At 31.1% G+C, this 20,346-nt stretch overlaps 1 protein-coding gene across 1 annotated transcript; it reads right to left on the bottom strand.

Annotated features, from left to right (window-relative positions):
* Nucleotides 1–5,881: 5,881 nt before the first annotated feature.
* Nucleotides 5,882–20,222, bottom strand: LOC139488099 (DNA excision repair protein ERCC-8-like). The gene is made up of 5 exons (XM_071273485.1): nt 19,872–20,222; nt 13,275–13,500; nt 12,457–12,674; nt 11,594–11,694; nt 5,882–7,507 (listed from the first exon to the last, which is right to left on the bottom strand). Exons 1-5 carry the CDS (start codon nt 20,042–20,044, stop codon nt 7,002–7,004), a joined length of 1,224 nt encoding a protein of 407 aa, XP_071129586.1. The 5' UTR covers nt 20,045–20,222; the 3' UTR covers nt 5,882–7,001.
* Between the last annotated feature and the right edge of the window lie 124 nt (nt 20,223–20,346).

The following is a 20,346-nucleotide window of genomic DNA, read 5'->3' on the forward strand; positions in this document are numbered from 1 at the left end:
AAAAAAATGGCCTGTTATATTAGAGAGTGTTTTGAATTAAGGAGATCGAATAGTAATACTAATTAGATATAAGAAGATGTGGTATGTTTATGAGACAACTCTCAATCTAAGTCACAATTTGTATGGTATGTTTATGAGACAACTCTCAATCTAAGTCACAATTTGTAAAAGTAAAACATTATATGTCAAAGTACCGTCCTTCAACGCGGAGCCTTGGCTTACACAAAACAGTAAGCTACATGTATAAAGGACCCAAAAAAACGAGTGTAAAACCATTCAAACAGGAATACCAATGGTCTAATCTACATGAAAAAACAAGAAACAAGAAACACCAAGGATTTGTATATTATGCTACTATACAAATCCTTGTATATACTAAATATACATTTACATGTACACTGTGATGGTTTATTGTTCAGTGTATAAATTATCGAGTATGCCCATTAATTGTAACTGATTTTATGCCCTTTATGGGCCCTGTAATTTGAGAAATAAAAATATTCAGTTTTATTCTCGTTTTATTCTAGATACGGAATTCTTTGTTAATACGAAAATCACGTTTAATTCTTTCATGATTTTTGCACTGGCTGGAGCAGGATATTCATATCACAAATATTATCACCTCAGATTATCACCTTATCACCACTCAGCTAGAGACGGCTTTCTATATTAACCTCAGATACTCACAGGAACTTTCTACTGATCTATACTGTACTAATTTAAATGAAACCTTGTTATCTCCCCTGAAATGTATACTTTTAACCAAAATTTGTATTTGCCTTTAAAAATAAAAAAAACTAAGTTTATAGTTATATATTAACATATAAAATACTTTTTTGTGAAATTATTACAAAACAAATATGAAATTTGAAATAATAGACACAAAAAAATGTTATTGCAAATCTCATATTAAACCTCTCTGATTAAATTCCTTGCATATTAAATGATAATGTTTCAAAGCAGTAATTGTAATGACTGAAAAATGAATGACTGAAAATTCAGTACTGAAAATTTTATAAAAATTAATGTAAATAAATTTTGACACCACAAAAGTGGTTAAATCATCAGCATTAGAAGCAAGCAGATGCAATTTTTTGTTTATTTCAAACACCACTACTCAGTTAAATCTAAGTTATGACATCTATTGGTAAATACATTTCACAGACTTTAAGAACTTTTCTTACACGTTTACAGCGAGCTGTTTCCCCATAATTTAAATCGAAATCAGAACTCGTATACCATGAAATAAAAACTTTAGTCATAGGGTCTGGATGGGGTATATCATTGCTATATTCTTTAATTTTATAGGTCGTTCTTCTCTAGTGTTTATATGTAAGCACTTCATTGTTCTATATTATTTTTGTTGTTTAGCTTTTTTCTTCAATGTAAAGATCGCCGTAAGGCCTTCAACAATGAACAAAACTCTGGAAAAGTTGGATACAAAAGACCACGAAATGACAAATTTAAACCAATTTTTCTTCTTCTGTTGGATCAACAACGCTTCAATATTGAAGAATACATGTGCTAATTCAAACGAGAACACTAACGGCTTGATTTAAATATGCAAAAACAATGAACGAAAAGCAATGCCATCCTGTGCACCACATTACATTTCGATAAAAACATAACTTTAAAACCTTAAAATTTTGACAGAGAAGATGGCATTAGTTACTTCTATGATATGAATTCATTTCTATATAAAATAAAACGACATTCAGAAAAAGGCCGCCGAAAAGAAATATTTCTATTAAATGCAGAACTTGCATTTGAAGTCTCCAAATCAGTTACCATCTGCTTGATGGAAATAAATTATGGCTCGGCACCTCCCGTGCAATTATTGTATTGAATACATTTTTGGTGCTAACAAATATAAACCAAAGTTTTATTTTATTTAGTTCTGTGTGTGTTAGTTACATTGTAGTGATGTGTCGTTGTTCTCCTTTCATATTTATGCGTTTCCGTCAGTTTTAGTTTGTTACCCCGATTTTGTTTTTTGTCCATGGATTTATGAGTTTGAACAGCGGTATACTACTATTGCCTTTATTTTAGTACTTTTACTTACTTTGATCTTCTTTTCTTTGTTGGCGAGCCTTCGACTTCGTGCAACTTCTGTCGCAGAAAGCTCGACATCGGGATAGTGAACCGTCGTCGTCAACCGCGTTAACTCACTTTTTTAAAGCTAAATATTTCAGAAGGAAGAATACCTGGATCCTTCATACTTTGTATATAGATGCCTTATGTTATGAAGTTTCCGTATGTCATATATGTCCATTGTCCATGGCCTCTTTTTCATGATTTAGGGATTACTGGGAAAAAAAGTAAATATATTTTGAAATGTCAATTTCTCTTTTATTAGGAGTAATAGGATAACTATATTTAGCATGTGCATATATACCTTGCAAGGACATAATTTCATGGATCAGTAATCAAGGTTAAGTTTTCGCGTGGTCAAGTCCATATCTCAGATACTATAAGCAATATTTGGTGTATGGGATGATTGTGAGTTGTACATGTACAAATGGCAGGTGTCATCTGACTTTAACCTCATATTCCTGGTTTAGTCGCGTTATAGTTAAGTTTTTGTGTTTTCGTCTGTTTTTCTAATACTTTATACAATAGATCTACTATATTTGGTGTATGGAATGATTGTAGGGTGTACATGTTCCAACAGGCAGGTGTAATCTGACCTTACCCTAATATTTTTAGTTCAGTGGATAAAATTGAGGGTTTTTTTTTTGTTTTTTGTTTTAATTTGGTCTGCTTTTCACACACAAAATTTAATTCACCTATTGCTTATACTGTATTAAGTTTTCCTGGTTAAACTTGTTTCTTAGATACTATATGCAAAAGGTCAACTATATTTAAAGCATCATGATGTATAAATGATTGCAAGGTGTACATGTATATCTCGCGTGGTTCATCTGACCTTGACCTCATGTTCATAGTTAATAGACCAATAGTAAGTTTTCGCGGTTACGTTTGTTTCTTAGATGTGCAATAGGTCACTTTGCTTAAGGCATATTTGGTGTACGGAATGATTGTAAGGTGTACATGTATTTCCAGTTTGGTTTATCTGACCTTGACATCATTTTCTTGGATCATATTAAGTTAAAGGGAAAATTAGCAAAAAAAATAAAATTTGATGTTATGTTCATCCTAAATAAATAAGCATATTCTCAAAATATTAAAGCTTTATTTGTCTAGATAAGTGTAGTAAAGCTTTATATTCAGAACTGTCTATATAATGTCAATGGTTAGTAAAAAAGGCTAGCTATAGACATTTCTGTGTGTGCACTCTTGTTTTAAAAGCCCCGATCACTTCGTGCCAAACATAGCCAACACCCAGCACTTCAATGTAAAGCTTAAAAAATGGTAATGATATAATTTCTCTACTCATGAAATAAAAATTTCAGCTACATAAATGAATGATTTGTTTTCAAAGGAAAAATGGTTACATTGAATAAACTCCATAGTGAAAAATAGCTATTATATCTATACAGTAGGAGAGGTGAACTTGCAAAAATTTAAATACCTTGACAAAGAGGAGCTCAATCTGGGGAAAGGTTTCTTTCGTAATCATTGGGTTTTTTTTTTTTTGCTGCTTCGTGCATGTGCCAATCTGATGAGTCAAACCAACTCAAAAAAATTCTTAGTTTATTCTTATTTTGTGCAGTTACACTACTGTGACAGGTTAGGAGAGGGTTTAGAACTCACAAACCTATTGTCATATGTTTACCTCCCACATTATTTATGGACCAGTCCCAAGTTAAAAGCCTGTAATTGAGTGGTTGTCCTTGGTTGCTGTTCATTATATTTGATTTCTTTTATTGTTTTGTCATAAATTAACCCGTCGGTTTTTTCATTGGTTATAGTTATATGTTTTGTCATGTTACCTTTTTATAGCTGACAGCATGGTATGGGTTTTGCTCATTGTTGAAAGTCGTATGGTGATCTAAAGCAATTTACATCCATGTCATTTGGACTCTAATGAAAAGTTGTCTCATTGTCAATCGCATTTGAAATGTTAAGACACGGTCAGATAACACCTTTGTGACTACACTAAACCACTTATAACCAAATAGTCACAACATTTCACTTATGCTGAATGAAAATCGATCTGTGAAGTCAGGATTGAGTGACTTAGCTTCTTTCAATCAATCATACAACACAGCAAATGTATAGACTAGTTTATAAATATTATAGTTTATCAACAGTAATATTTAATATTTAGTAAATATTATAAAAACAATTAGTAAGCAGAGTAAAATACTTGAATTACAATCAGTGAGAAGAACGTTTAAGTTGAATAATTTATCACTATATTAACCTTTAAAATTAGTTAGTTGAGCAAGGAGAGGGTAAAGTTAAAAGTTTCAGATAGGCACCTTTGTCATTTTTTCTCTGTTTGAGGGTTGTCTCATGGCAGTCATTCATCATTAGATTTTAGCGAGAGAAATTTGTGTATTACTGAAAAATTATTACACCAGGATTTTCGATATCACAAACTGGTCAAAACATTTACTAAATTTTATCACCGGTATAAGAAATAATTCGTAAATATAACTCAACATGCAGACATCTTATATGTTCAGGTATTTCACATCCAATCTTTTATGGTAATATTCTTTACAAAGCACAAAAATGTCAGTATTCACCTCAAAAGCTTACAAAACCTTTAAACAGACTTATTAAGAAGGGATATAGTTACGATACTGTTGTCAGGTCATTAAAGATTGCATATTTTGGCTTTAATATTGATTCACTTATAGGGTCTTTGCATCTGAACTAAACATATTTATTTAAAAAAAAACAGTTATTGGCATGACACGGGTTATGTTCTTCTCATATATTTTATGATAGTATGATACTAAACCCCTAACAGGAGGGATTGTGCCTGATATTCATATGATGAAGACATAATCTTTCAATCAGTTTAATTGAGGTCTGGAGCTGGCATGTCAGTTAACTGCTAGTAGTCTGTTGTTATTTATGTATTATTGTCATTTTATTTATTTTCTTTTGTTACATCTTTTGACATCGGACTTGGACTTCTCTTGAACTGAATTTTAATGTGCGTATTGTTATGCGTTTACTTTTCTACATTGGCAAGAGGTATAGGGGGAAGGTTGAGATCTCATAAACATGTTTAACCCCGCCATAATTTTGCACCTGTCCCAAGTCAGGAGCCTCTGGCCTTTGTTAGTCTTGTATGATTTTAAATTTTAGTTTCTTGAGTATAATTCGGAGTTTAGTATGACGTCCATTATCACTGTACTAGTATACATATTTTTAGGGGCCAGCTGGAGGACACCTATGGGTGCGGGAATTCTTGCTACATTGAAGACTCATTGGTGGCCTTCGGCTGTTGTCTGCATCGATGGTCGGGTTGTTGTCGCTTTGACACATTCCCCATTTCCTTTCTCAATGTTATCTTCTTTTATTTATAAAGATAAATGTATTAAATGATAAAATTAACATATTTTCATTTATCTACTCTAGATAGCATTGGATAATATTTATAATTAGATATACATGTACATTTACATGTAGAAAATTCTAAGATCATGATTTTATATAGTTCATGTGTGCAGAATGACCTATTCAGTTCAAAGAGGCAGGAATAGAGTTGGCCCATTCAAACAGTTTTATACCTGTAAATGACTTCCTATATAATATCAGGTTAGAGTAAAGGGTATTATCTAGTTGCAGAAATGATAGCAATCAACTATACTGACCAGCCACTTTCACTTCTCAGAGTTGAGTGTAGGTGGTTTTGTTAAATATCCTATTTCTGCTACAAATACCATTATATTGCTTTAACTCCCTTAATTTGACTATGAGTGATCCTGAATACTAGTAAGTAAATCAATGACAACAATCTTGAGTTTAACAAATTCAGTAAAATTGCTGCATTTTTTATTTCAGAAATAACAAAGTCTACTTATAAATAATTCATACAAGTACACATATATTGCATAATCAATTTTAAAAGCACAAAATTAAGATCAAGTAACACATAAAATGATGAATCATCTAATGAAAGAAATATATCAACCTTACCAAGAAAATCAATGGTTTACACCATTTGTTTGCACCATTGCCATAAAGTAATACCTATATCAAATCGTCAACAAACTACTCTTATCTCAGATTAGAAAAAAAGTGTTTCAATTACAAAATTTCACAGTACATGTGTAGGTCCAAGTCTTGGGGTTAGAACATTTACATGACCAATGGTTAGTTAATTTGGTAATGTATTAGGCTTATTAAAATAAGAGTCAATTACCACATTCAGATATTGTGTAATGCTTGATCTCTTAACATGCTTGATGTAGTACATTTGTAACTTATTGTATTCAATTCAATATTTTATTTAAGTCTCATCTACAGTGATCTATAATATATAATACATCATTACATTTAGTGTAAATGTAAAGTAGTAACAAGACAGATGTCAGATGGGATTTAGGATTTTCTAACCCTTCCAGAGCATTTAAGGTGGTACCTAACACTACAGGGAGATAACTCTGTAAAGTCAGCTAAACGTTTTGATTATGTTGTGTTGTAAAGGAAATATCAAGATTCTCAATGATCAAAATTGGTGTTTGTCAAACTGCTATATAACCAGTGTAATTTTTCTGACAAAACGGTTGGTTCAAAATTTTTGAAATTTTTATATTTTTGTCAAAGGGTCAAAGTAAATACATTGTCAAAATTTTATTAAAATTAAACGAGCCAAATTAATTTTAGTGAAAGTGTTGGGTACCACCTTAAGATCACCTTCAGGTTTATGGTGGGGTTTGTGTTGCTTAGTATTGAGTTTTGTAAACTGTTATTTGTCCTTCGATGGTTTTGCAATGGCAGTTTATGGCACAGTTTTTTTTTTACTATATTATGCATTTGAATATTCCTTTAACATATTTTTATCTATCTCATCGTTTTCACACCATCAACAAACTTATACTTGTCAAAGATTATACAACAGTTATGAAAAATAAAAGTTAATCATCTTCATCGCTACTCCAAGTGTCAATCATAACAGTAGGTCTGGCTGACCATACTTCATCAGCAGAGTTCTCTTTCACATGTAATTCACTTTGAGTTTTTAAGTGCTCATCATATGATGAGTCTGTATCTGGTGTCCATATCAATATATTTCTGTCATTACCGCCACTGTAAACATCTTGCGTAGGAGAATGAAATTTACAACAGTTCACAGAATTGTAATGACCTTTTAACCTGTCAATTTTTTCACCGGAATAAACGTCAAACATGTCAATATTTGATTGGTTTGGAATAAATAAGACATCTGGTGAGCATCCATTACTGACACTCAATTGCACTAGTTTTTTCGTATCATTTGGAACGTTTCCATAGTTTATGAGACAATTTTTCCCTGAGTTAGCATCCCATAGTCTGATACAGTTATCTGTACCATAGGAAATAAGATGTAGACCATCTGATGTAAATGTAAGTCCATTTATGGCACCATGATGTGCTGTGTTACCTAAAAGTAAAGAAATTATATGAGCTGCGTCGGATCAACCTTAAGCTATCAACATCTTACCATCTTTTAACCTATTTTGGGTTTGAAAAAAAATTAAACATATTGAATTGTTAATTAAATGCTACAAAACGGAACAAACTTCATCTATTCTTTCATTGTATTTCGTATATGAATGTTTCTGAAATCAATCAGGGTTTAATATATGTACATATATACGTACACTTGCATAAGGTCAATTTATATCTGACTCAGCTCATATATCAAATTAATAAATATAGTATTCAACAATGAAAGAAATATGTTGACATTGAGAAAAGTAATAAAGAAAAAACATCTAGATAAAAAAAATCAACTGTATAAAATTGTGGTTAATAACTCAGTACTAAATAAAACATTTTTGATTGATAGAATCTTAACTAATGTCTTCAATACTACAACAAATGCTAAATAATATAAAATCAAGGATAAATTAATTTAAAGACAATTATTTTGCCAGGCATTCCAAAAAAATATTTTATTTCCCAATAAAATGTTACATTCATGAAAACAAGAGATTCCAATTGCATTGTGAATTGTCAATCAAAATTAAACAATTCATTTAAAACATACAAAACATTGACTAAATTTCATAGTTGTAGCATAATAAAAAATTTGTAAGGGCGCGGAACCCAGTGTCTCGCCTACTTTTGCTGTAAATTGCAGGATCAACAAAAATGAGGGAAAAAATCAATAAAAATATTCCACTTGATGCCATGTTTGGATTGTAGGAAGCTTCTGTCCAAGTTTGGTAAAAAATCCTGGATAGTTTAGGAATCTAATAAATGTTTTAGAAACTTTTACTGCAGACTGGATGTAATGTTAACTGGAAGAAAAACTAATAAAATTGAGAAAGGAAATGGGGAATGTGTCAAAGAGACAACAACCCGACCAAATAAAAAACAACAGCAGAGGGTCACCAACAGGTCTTCAATGTAGCGAGAAATTCCCGCACCCAGAGGCGTCCTTCAGCTGGCCCCTAAACAAATATATACTAGTCCAGTGATAATGAACGCCATACTAATTTCCAAATTGTACACTAGAAACTAAAATTAAAATAATACAAGACTAACAAAGGCCAGAGGCTCCTGACTTGGGACAGGCGCAAAAATGCGGCGGGGTTAAACATGTTTGTGAGATCTAAACCCTCCCCCTATACCTCTAACCAATGTAGAAAAGTAAACGCATAACAATACGCACATTAAAACTCAGTTCAAGAGAAGTCCGAGTCTGATGTCAGAAGATGTAACCAAAGAAAATAAACAAAATGACAATAATACATAAATAACAACAAACTACTAGCAGTTAACTGACATGCCAGCTCCAGACTTCAATTAAACTGACTGAAAGATTATGATTTCATCATATGAACATCAGGCACAATCCTTCCCGTTAGGGGTTTAGTATCATACCATCATAACATATATGAGAAGAACATAACCCGTGTCATGCCAACAACTGTTTTTAGAATAAATGTGTTTAGTTCCGATGCAAAGACCTTATCAGTGACTCAATATTAACGCCAAAATATGCAATCTTTAATGACTTGACAACAGTATCGTAATTATATCCCTTCTTAATAAGTCTATTCAAAGGTTTTGTAAGTTTCTGAGGTGAATACTGACACCTTTGTGCTTTATAAAGAATATTTCCATAAAAAATTGGATGTGAAATACCTGAATGTATTAGAAGTCTGCATGTTGAGCTATATTTACGAATGATGTCTTTATACCGATGATAAAATTTAGTAAATGTTTTGACTAGTTTGTGATATCAAAAACCCTGGTGTAATAATTTTTCAGTAATACATAAATTTCTCTCGTTAAAATCTAAAACATTGTTACATACACGAGCGAATCGTACAAGTTAAGATATATAAACGTCCATTTATAAGTAAAATACAGATACACAGGTACAAAATATTAACAAAATTTCCTTCTAGATACTAGCTTTTGATCATTAACAAGCTTCTGTCTTAGTTTGGTACAAATAAAAAAAAGTATAAGAAAGTTATCAAAATTTAACCACAGAGTGAATGTGTTGTTTCCTGGCAGAAAAAAAGTCCATTTTAAGTAAAATATGGAAAAAATGGATTTGTCATTTTACAAAATTTACTTCTGCATACTATCTTATGATCATAAACAAGCTTCTGTCCAAGTTTGGTACAAACCAAGGATTGTTTAAGAAAGTTATTAAAATTTTAACAAGAGTGCACACACAGAAATGTCTCGCCTTCTTTACTAATCATTGATATTATGTTGATACTCCTAAATCTAAAGCTTTATTACAACTGTCACATAGACTTAACATGAACCATGAAAATGAGGTCAAGGTCAGTTGAACCATATGCCAGGCAGACATGTACAGCTAACAATGCTTCCATACAACAAATATAGTTGACCTATTGCTTATAGTTTAAGAAAATAGACCAAAACACAAAAACTTAACACTGAGCAATGAACCTTGAAAACCAGGTCAAGGTCAAATAAAACCTGCACGACTGACATAAAGATCATAAAATATTTCCATACACAAAATACAGTTGACCTATGACATATAGTATTAGATAAAAAGACCAAAACTCAAAAACTTAACTTTGACCACTGAACCATGAAAATGAGGTCAAGGTCAGATGACATCTGCCCGCTAGACATGTACACCTTACAATCATTCCATACAACAAATATAGTAAACCTATTGCATAAAGTATGAGAAAAACAGACCAAAACACAAAAACTTAACTATAACCACTGAACCATGAAAATGAGGTCAAGGTCAGATGACACCTGCCCGCTAGAAATGAGGTCAAGGTCAGATGACATCTGCCAGTTGGACATGTACATCTTACAGTCCTTCCATACACAGAATATACTAGACCTATTGCTTATAGTATCTGAGATATGGACTTGACCACCAAAACTTAACCTTGTTCACTGATCCATGAAATGAGGTTGAGGTCAAGTGAAAACTGTCTGACGGGCATGAGGACCTTGCAAAGTACGCACATACTAAATATAGTTATCCTATTACTTACAGTAAGAGAGAATTTAACATTGCAAAAAATCTGAACTTTTTTTTCAAGTGGTCACTGAACCATGAAAATGAGGTCAAGGACAATGGACATGTGACTGACGGAAACTTGGTAACATGAGGCATCTATATACAAAATATGAAGCATCCAGGTCTTCCCCCTTCTAAAATATATAGCTTTTAAGAAGTGAGCTAACACCGCCGCCGGATCACTATTCCTATGTCGAGCTTTCTGCAACAAAAGTTGCAGGCTCGACAAAAACTACAACCACAGAGTGATGTAATGTTTTCCCGCAGAAAAACTAAGTGCATTTATAAGTAAAATATGGAAAAAATGGAATACTTTTTTCACAAAATTTACTTCTGGATACTATCTTATGATCATAAATAAGCTTCTGTCCAAGTTTGGTAGAAATCCAGGATAGTTTAAGAAAGTTATTTAAATTTTAAAAACTTTAACCACAGAGTGTATGTAATGTTTTCCCGCAGGAAAACTAAGTCCATTTAAAGTAAAATACAAAAAAAATGGAATTTTATTTTCACAAAATTTACTTCTGGATACTATCTTATGATCATAAACAAGCTTCTGTCCAAGTTTGGTAGATATCCAGTATGGTTTAAGAAAGTTATTAAAATTTCAAAAACTTTAACCACAGAGTGTATGTAATGTTTTCCCGCAGAAAAACTAAGTCCATTTTAAGTAAGATACGGAAAGAATGGAATTTTATTTTCACAAAATTTACTGCTGGATACTATCTTATGATCATAAACAAGCTTCTGTCCAAGTTTGGTAGATATCCAGTAAGTTATTAAAATTTCAAAAACTTTAACCACAGAGTGAATATTTGTGGACGCCGCCGCCGACGGAATGTAGGATCGCTTAGTCTCGCTTTTTTGACTAAAGTCGAAGGCTCGACAAAAATGTTATATGATTTGCTTACTTTCTTTTTGAAATTTTGAACCCTGCTTTGTACAAATGATAGGCTGAACTAGATTTTTTACACGTTTATATTTACTAACCAGTAGTATTATCTGATGGTGCTTTACCATTATACTGATCTAACACCTTCATAGCACCTTTGGCACTTCTCACATCCCATAATAATACACGGTTATCAGCTCTGAAAATAAGAGAGAAATTGTAAACTACTGGTCATATAAATAATGTTACACAGATGCATACTGTTGATTTCAATTAAGTGGTTTTTTTTAAAATGTACATGATGTTTGACTTGAATAATTTACCTTCTTCATACATCACTGTACATACAACGTGTGGATGGACTTATGCTTCTCTTCTTATATTAATTATGTCCTTTTTTATTTTTCAAAATTTTCTGCAAAAAAGAATAAATGATTGCACTTCTTTGTAATTTGTTAATAGACATTTCTACAGTTGAATTATCTGTATTCCAGGGGCGGATCCAGCCATTTTAAAAAGGGGGGTTCCCAACCCAGGACAAAGGGGTGGAGTTCCAACTATATGTCCCCATTCAAATGCATTGATCGGCCAAAAATAAGGGTGGCGGTTGGAACCCCCCCCCCCTGGATCCGCCAATGTATTCAATTAAATTATGTGTATGTTAATCTTTATGTTGTAATGGAAGCAGCTAATGTTAAAACAGCCAAATATCAAACTTTTTCCTGAACTATATATACATGCATCTTGAAGCTCTGTGCTGAAGACCGTACTTTCACCTTTAATGGTTTTTCTTTTAAAAATTGTGACTGGGATGGAGAGTTGTCTCATTGGAACTCATACCATATCTTCTTATATCTATTTTAATACAGATATATACAAAAATTCTATTCTATTAATTTTAATCACAAAAAAACTGAACTCCCAAGGAGGAAAATTCTCTAAACATTGTATATTCACTTACCCACCAGAGGCTAAGATAAATTCATCTTTCGGAGACCATTTAACACAGTATATAGAACTTTGGTGACCTTTTAACATGTGTGAACTTGCCCCTGACTTTAAATCAACTAGCTTCAGCCTTGAACTCTGACAACCAACTGCTATAAGGCAATGTTTTGTGGCAACAGGGGAGAGGTCATGTTGATATACAATTCCACTGAACTCATATTCATCCACTGGCTGAAACAAAAAAAGGGTGATATTCATAAATTACAAACCAACACAACATGCATTCACTGGTTGAAACAAAAAGAGAGATAATTATATAATTAACATCACAAGCACTATAGTTTTATATATATATATATTAATCATCAAATAGAGTAACATGATTTGTTGATCAATATCAGTCAGAGCTCTGATATAAACAAGACAGGTTTGTTTCTTTGTTTTAATGGAAGTCAGAATATTTGGTTTCATGAGTTATCTCCCATCAATTAAAAAGCAAACTTCTACATGTCAAATAGGATCTCATGTCATTTAGTTCTACAAGTAAAAAATATACACTGTAACATGTATTGTCATACAAATATTCATGGTTATTTATTGAATATGAGTCTCTGTAGAGATAATTGATTAATTTGTTTAGCATGTTTAGTACTGAACAATAATCATAAGAATGTTTGAAAGGAATTGAAAATTTGATTTTCAAACATTGAGTCTTTGACAATAAATAAAATTTTCAAAGTGTGCAAACATTGTACATGTACATGTCAGAAGATGTGTGTTCCTAATAAGATTCAATGTCTTGTAATTTTCATTTATCATGTTTATACTTACTATCAGATTATTTGTGTCCCAGACTTTGAGAAGTTTGTCTGTTCCACTGGTTGTAAAGATTCCAGTATCTAGTGGGTACCAACATACTGACTGTATACTTGTCTTGTGTTTATAACGATTATGTCTGTCTATTTTACAAACCACTTTACAGGTGTATTTTACATTCCCTGTCTGATTTACTACGTCATGAATAGCTGCTGTACCATCAGAAAATCCTGATAAAAGACTGAAAAAAACAAAGAGAAATCATTTCAGTTTGGGAAAATCTTTATAGCAAAAAAAATCCATTGATGTGCTGATCAGTTTCCTTCAAGTTATCTGTTTAATAAATTTCATCTAATGCTTTGTGTAAAAAAAAATTTTAGCGTTATTTGTCATTGCTCAACACTCACTCTAAAAAATTTATTTTTTGCAGGAATTCTAGAAAAAATCCTATTGGCACGAGGCATTGGCCTGACTGGAATCAATCTAACATGTAAACATGGTAAATGTAATTAATGTATGCATGTGCTACAGAAAGAAAAACCTCATACATGTAGTTCTGATCATTGGAATCTCAATAATTTTTATATCTTACATTCTTACATGTAATAAATTATGATGTCCAATTTTGATCAAATGTAGAATCTAAGTTGATCATTCATAAATTTTTCTGAGAATATTAAATATGTTTCAAACTTTTTTCTAAATTTAGAAACTAAACATTTTATAAATAAAACTATTCCAAAATTAGTCAATGAAAAAGGGGACACTATCAGTGAGCAAGATAAAATATTAAAAGAAGCAAACAATTATTACAAAAGGCTATATACTAAAACAGAAAGTTTGAATAATGTTAACCTAAACAATGAAATCCCTGATACTGATATTAAAAAAATAAATAATACCATTAGAGAATCTTTGGAGGGTGAAATTACTTATGGTGAATTGACAACTGCTTTGCGAAAAATGAAAAATGAAAAAAGCCCTGGGTCAGATGGTTTCACAAATGAATTTTTCAAGTTTTTTTGGATAGATATAGGAAAATTTGTATTTCGTTCTATAATAAATGGTTACGAAAAAGGGGAATTATCAATTACTCAAAGACAAGGTATTATAACCTGTATACCAAAGGGAGATAAACCGAGACAATTCATGAAAAACTGGCGACCAATAAGTTTACTAAATACCACATATAAATTAGCATCAAGCTGCATAGCTGAGCCTATAAAATTAGTTCTACCTCAAATTATTAACAGTGATCAGACTGGCTTTATTCCGGGTAGATTTATAAGGGAGAATACTCGTCTTATTTACGATATATTATTTCATACAGAACTAAATGATTTACCAGGACTGCTCCTTCTCATAGGTTTTGAAAAAGCTTTTGATTCTGTATCATGGAATTTCATTGAAGACGTTTTAGACTTTTTCAATTTTGGCCCCTCCATAAAACAATGGGTAAGAACCTTTTACAAAAATATAAGTTCTGCAGTTTCTCAAAATTGTTTTTTATCTGAATTCTTTGAAATTCAAAGAGGTTGTCGACAAGGGGATCCTTTATCACCTTATATATTTCTTTTATGTGCAGAAATACTTGGAATATTAATTAGAAAAAATAAAGATATAAAGGGAATTAAAATAGATGATACTGAATATTTGATCTCTCAATATGCTGATGACACATCAATTATTCTTGACGGTTCACCAGAGTGCCTTGACGCAACTCTCCGCTTATTACATAAATATGCTGAAATGTCTGGTCTCCATATGAACTTAGACAAGACAAAGGTGGTGTGGATAGGAAAGAAAAAATATAGTCAAGACACCATGTGTGTAAAGTGGGGATTGGAATGGGGTTCCAGTAGGTTTACACTATTAGGAATAAACTTTTCTGTCAATTTGCAAGAAATGGAATCTTTGAATTATTATCCTAAAATAAAAGAAATTGAAAATATAATCAATATTTGGTCTAGACAAACACTTACTCCAGTGGGAAAGATAACAATTATCAAGACACTAATTATTTCAAAATTAAATCATCTGTTTTTAACATTACCAACACCATGCAATACTACTCTTAAACAACTTATTCGTACAATCTATTCATTTATTTGGGAAAACAAGCCTGACAAGATTAAAAGAGAAATATTATGTCTGGAACATAAATTTGGGGGGGCTGAAAATGTTAGATATTGAAGAATATATAAAAGGGTTAAAATTAACGTGGGTCCGACGGTTGCTAAAAAACAATACAAAACTCAAAAAGCTTATAGAAAGCACAGAAAATATTGATATTGAAAAACTTAAGTATTTCTAGGCCCACCAAACAAATGTAAAAACCCCTTTTGGAAAGAGATTTTTGAAGCATGGACAGAAATGCTAAATAAACTTAAACCAAAAAATGAAGAAGAATTTTTAACAGATTCACTTTGGAATAATGGAAATATTAAAATAGGTAGCAGAAGTGTGTTCTATAAAGACTGGGCTGATAACGGTATTTTATTGATTAATGATCTGGTAGATAATGAGGGTAAATTAATGTCGTTTGAGCAATGCAAAAATATTTATGAAATTAAATCTAACTTTCTAGTTTATAATGGAGTTATATCAGCAATAAAATCATATCAAAATTCTCTTAAACATAATATCTCTATAGAAAATCTTAATAAAGTTCATTGACCAATTCTACCAAATAATATTAGAACATTTTTTTTGTCAAATAAAGGGTCAAAAGATATGTATAATGTTTTCTTAGAAAAAAGTAGTACAAGGCCTAGTTGTGAAGATAAATGGTCTCTAAGATTAAATAAAAATTTTGATTGGAAAAAAGTGCATAATATGTCTTTCTACACCACAAAAAGCTCTAAACTTCATTGGTTCCAGTACAGAATAGTGCACAGAATCATTGGCACAAATGAATTTTTATTTAAAATTAAGATAAAACAATCAGATAAATGTACTTTCTGTAATGAAGCTATTGAAGATATTGAGCACATATTTTGGACATGCCATAAAATTTCAGATTTATGGATTGAACTTGGTGATTGGATTTATAACCAAACACAAATATTGATTCCATTTAATATAGATATTATTTTATTTGGAAATTTAGGTAACAACGGAAATAATATGATAAAAAACTTAATAATACTCCTGACAAAATTCTATATTTACAGAACAAAACTATGTGAAAAAAAGGTAAATTTTACAGGACTTAAAAACTACCTCAAAGAATCTCTGGCATTAGAAAAGAATTTATTTTTTAAAAGAAAACCTTTTCATATGGCCAATATCTGCTGGGACCCCTGGCTTCCAATTTTAGAAGACTAGGTTGATTATCAAAAAATTGGTACATCATGTACCAGAATTATTTTTATGTACATTTCTTTCCTTATCCACATCACCACCTATGTTTAATGATTTGATACTGTTATATGTTGGTTTATATATATATATATGCTTGATGTTTTAGTCGATGTTTATAACTACATGTATCATCTACCTCTAAGTTATTGCCTGTACGCAAATATTTGAATAAATAAATCCTGCAAGATACATTATGAATGCTGGAAGTAAAATATATTTTTTTTTTTTTTTTTTTCCTTTTTCCAAAATTCCAAATTTCTGTGATTTTTATTTATTTATTCTTTATATTTTATTTTTTTTTATCTATTCAGATTTATTGATCATTCTGTATTGATAATGTTTTAGTTGGATATATTATAATTTACAATGATTTATAAATGTATATATTACAGTTAAAAAAAACTAACAAATACTAACCAAATTGACTATATTTTGTATATGCTACTAACAGTTAACGAGGCCGGGATAAGGTACCGGTATTTGATGTATCCACTAACAAATGTCAAACTATCAATAAAGTATGATAAAATTTAAAAAAAAAAAAAAAAAAAAAAAAAAAATATGTTTCAATATACATGTATATTGTCATGAATGTAGGTTGTGTCAGAAGAGAATTTCTTGCATCACAACAAAAAATATCACGTTGACTTACATTCAGCGATATTTTTAATGCAAACAGATGTTTCAAAATATTTTTTCTTTACACCATTTCAGCTAATATAAGTTTGATTTTTCTTCTTTCAGTTGTTCTAACTTACTTAACCAAATGTCCTACCACAAAATACTGCATAACCTTTTAAAAAAATTGTATACTTGAATTGGCAGTCCAAATGTTATCGTATAAAAAATAGTCTATTCAGAACACTTGGACTTTAAATATTACTGAATGTATTTCTGGCCCCAGATTGATCCATGGATCCCCAAATGGATTTATTTTTTATAGTCATCCATACTCAAAAAAATGAAATCTTCATATATTCCAACAAATGTTTTATCTAATAAATAAAAATTCAATGTGAAAATATTAGTCACATATACATGTATATATCAGTGTATATTCTGTTGAGCGGTTTTACCGTCCAATTTTTTAGATTATTATAAAATTCAGAAATTTTTATCATGTTTATTACAATGTATTAGTCTAAAATAATTATGACGTCTGGCAAGGCTATTTTTATCTTTTTCTGGGACACCTTACAATCTGGCAAGGCTATTTTATTTTTTTCTGGGATGCCTTCCTATGGGTCTCACTAATTAGCGACAACAAGCGTCAAGAAGCGACAACAAGCGTCAACAAGCGACAAGAAGCGACAACAAGAATTATTTTAGCGACAACAAGCGACAAGAAGACTATTTAGCGACAAGAAAACATTTTTTTTTTATTAGATATAAATAAATTTGTATTTAATGTTTTTTTTTAAAATATAAGAGCAGATATGTCTAATTAAAATGTTTTATTATATAGATAGACGAAGAAATGAAACATTTGTGAGGAAGAAAGAGATTGTGTATATTGGTATAGATGGAGAAATTTAACATTTGTGATGAAGAAAGAGATTGAGCTTCTTTTTTTTTAATTTTTAAATATGAAGAATATGTATAAGATAATGTATGTATCTGTTTTCATCAAAGTCAAAGTATGAATAAACGAATGGAGATATATATGGAGCGGGCATAATGGAATATAAAATTGAAACCCTGTACCAAAGGGTTCGTTTGATACCGTGCAGTATCAAAGACGTACAAAGTAACTGATTTATTAATCAAAGGTAAACCGAGTTGCGTTTTAGATTCTAGCATTGCACAGAGCACGTACTTTTGCGAGAATAATACTGAAATGTTGACAATTTACTTTATACTAAACATAAAAGTTGAATGGCTTCAGTCAGTTTGGTAGAGCAAAGGAAATGCACACGCTATAAAATTGAAACAAAAACAAAAAAATGTCAACTTTCCTTTGAAGGATTTATTGAAACAAAAACATGAAATATTATTTCCTTTCATACAGTATAATTCATTGTTCTTGATAGGAACAACATTAGATGTGGCTTCACCCTAAGGTAATAACAGTACACACAAATGAGATTAACGAGTCGCGTGTCCCCTGTTTTATTGCTATAATAACATCCAATTAACACCTTCAACTTTGTACACGCGTCGATCAGACTATACAATTACACGAGCCAGAATATACAATCATTGTAAATAGTGAACACCTGTTGAAAACTCAAGATTGTCATTAATTTCCTTTCATCTTCAATCAATATGCATAAACATGATAAATATCGTTTAATGAGGCAATAAACAAATAAAAAGACGAAAACATTCACATTTCAATTTTCTTTTCCTCCTGTTTGATTTCAGTTCTTTGTATTTCACAATTTGTGTCAATACTTGCAGGACAATGATGCACAAATAATTCATTTTGCGAGCTTAATATATATTGCACGAAAAGAGTTTTAAAAAACAAATTATAAGATAAATAATATGTTCTAAAACACAAGGAAAAGTAATCTCATAATACAATAATTAAACGTAATACTGGCTGTTATTCATAATAGATGATAAAATATTATGTAAACATGGTAAATAATGTTTCATTTTTTCTATCAATTTTAACTTTCTTGTCGCTAAAATTATTTTCTTTTGCATATTCTTTTAATATTTATTACAATAATTAATTTTAATTAAAAAATAATGTTTTCTTGTCGCTAAATAGTTTCTTGTCGCTTGTTGTCGCTAAAATAATTCTTGTTGTCGCTTCTTGTCGCTTGTTGACGCTTGTTGTCGCTAAAATTCTTGTTGTCGCTAATTAGTGAGACCGCTTCCTATAGCTACATGTACATATCATGCATATAGAATTGAAATAGCCGCATTGCCTTCCCAGACATCATAATTATTTGGACTACATGTTTATGCACTAGTACTTCATGTACAATAATTCATGTTCGATAATATTTATTTCTAATCTGTTATTATAATTATCACTTTCTCATGTACTTTTTAAATTAGGATTGGATCAACTTTAAATATGGGGCTGGATCGACTTGGGGCCAGATCGAAATGAAAGCTAACAGCTGGTAAATCATTAGTCAAAATTATGCTGACGTCCAACAGCTGTTTTGCTAGACAAGCTGGGGCTGTGGGACCTCTCAGCTTGTCTGGCAAAACAGCCGTTGAACTCAGAGTTATCTCGGACTAGTAAATTGTAAATGGAAATGAGTAAATGTTTTTAACACGGTCACCTACTATCTTGATTCTATCAAATCAATATCTATGGAATTAACAGCGCCCTGACTGGTCATTTTTACATCTCTATGTCTACTTAATTCTAAGGCAAATGTCCTTCTTGTTGATTCAGCTCTTCTCAAGTTCAGTGGATCAAGTAAACCTTGCTCTCTTTCAAACAGAAATTTCAACATTTTTTTAATTTTAAGTAGTTCACTTCTTTATCTTTTCTAAAGTTTCTCGTCATCAGACAGTTCTTGTGAAAAAGCTAACAGAAAACATGACCCTCACTGTTTCTTGATGATGATTTCAAATGATTTTGTTGACAGTGCATTTTGTTTACATTCAATACTTTGTTATAAATTATGAATTAATACCCCGACCCTGGGTTTTAGGTAGTTTCAGTCTGTAACTTATTGCTAGTAATAATATTTACCTCTTCGACTGAAATTGTTGTTTTGAATATAGTTTGAAATTTCAGAAAAAATATATTAGA

This window comes from Mytilus edulis, chromosome 1, assembly GCF_963676685.1.
Source record: "Mytilus edulis chromosome 1, xbMytEdul2.2, whole genome shotgun sequence".
In the NCBI taxonomy this organism is placed as follows: Eukaryota; Metazoa; Mollusca; class Bivalvia; order Mytilida; family Mytilidae; genus Mytilus; species Mytilus edulis.

Bases quoted from the DNA above. Each gene is read 5' to 3' on its own strand.
- LOC139488099 (XM_071273485.1), bottom strand. From the start codon at position 20,044: ATGTTGAAATTTCTGTTTGAAAGAGAGCAAGGTTTACTTGATCCACTG. The intron at 13,501-19,871 runs GTAGGTGACCGT...TGTTTTTTTCAG, and splicing joins GATTTGATAGAATCAAGATA to TCTTTTATCAGGATTTTCTG. The intron at 11,695-12,456 runs GTAAGTGAATAT...TCTTATTTTCAG, and splicing joins TTTATCTTAGCCTCTGGTGG to AGCTGATAACCGTGTATTAT.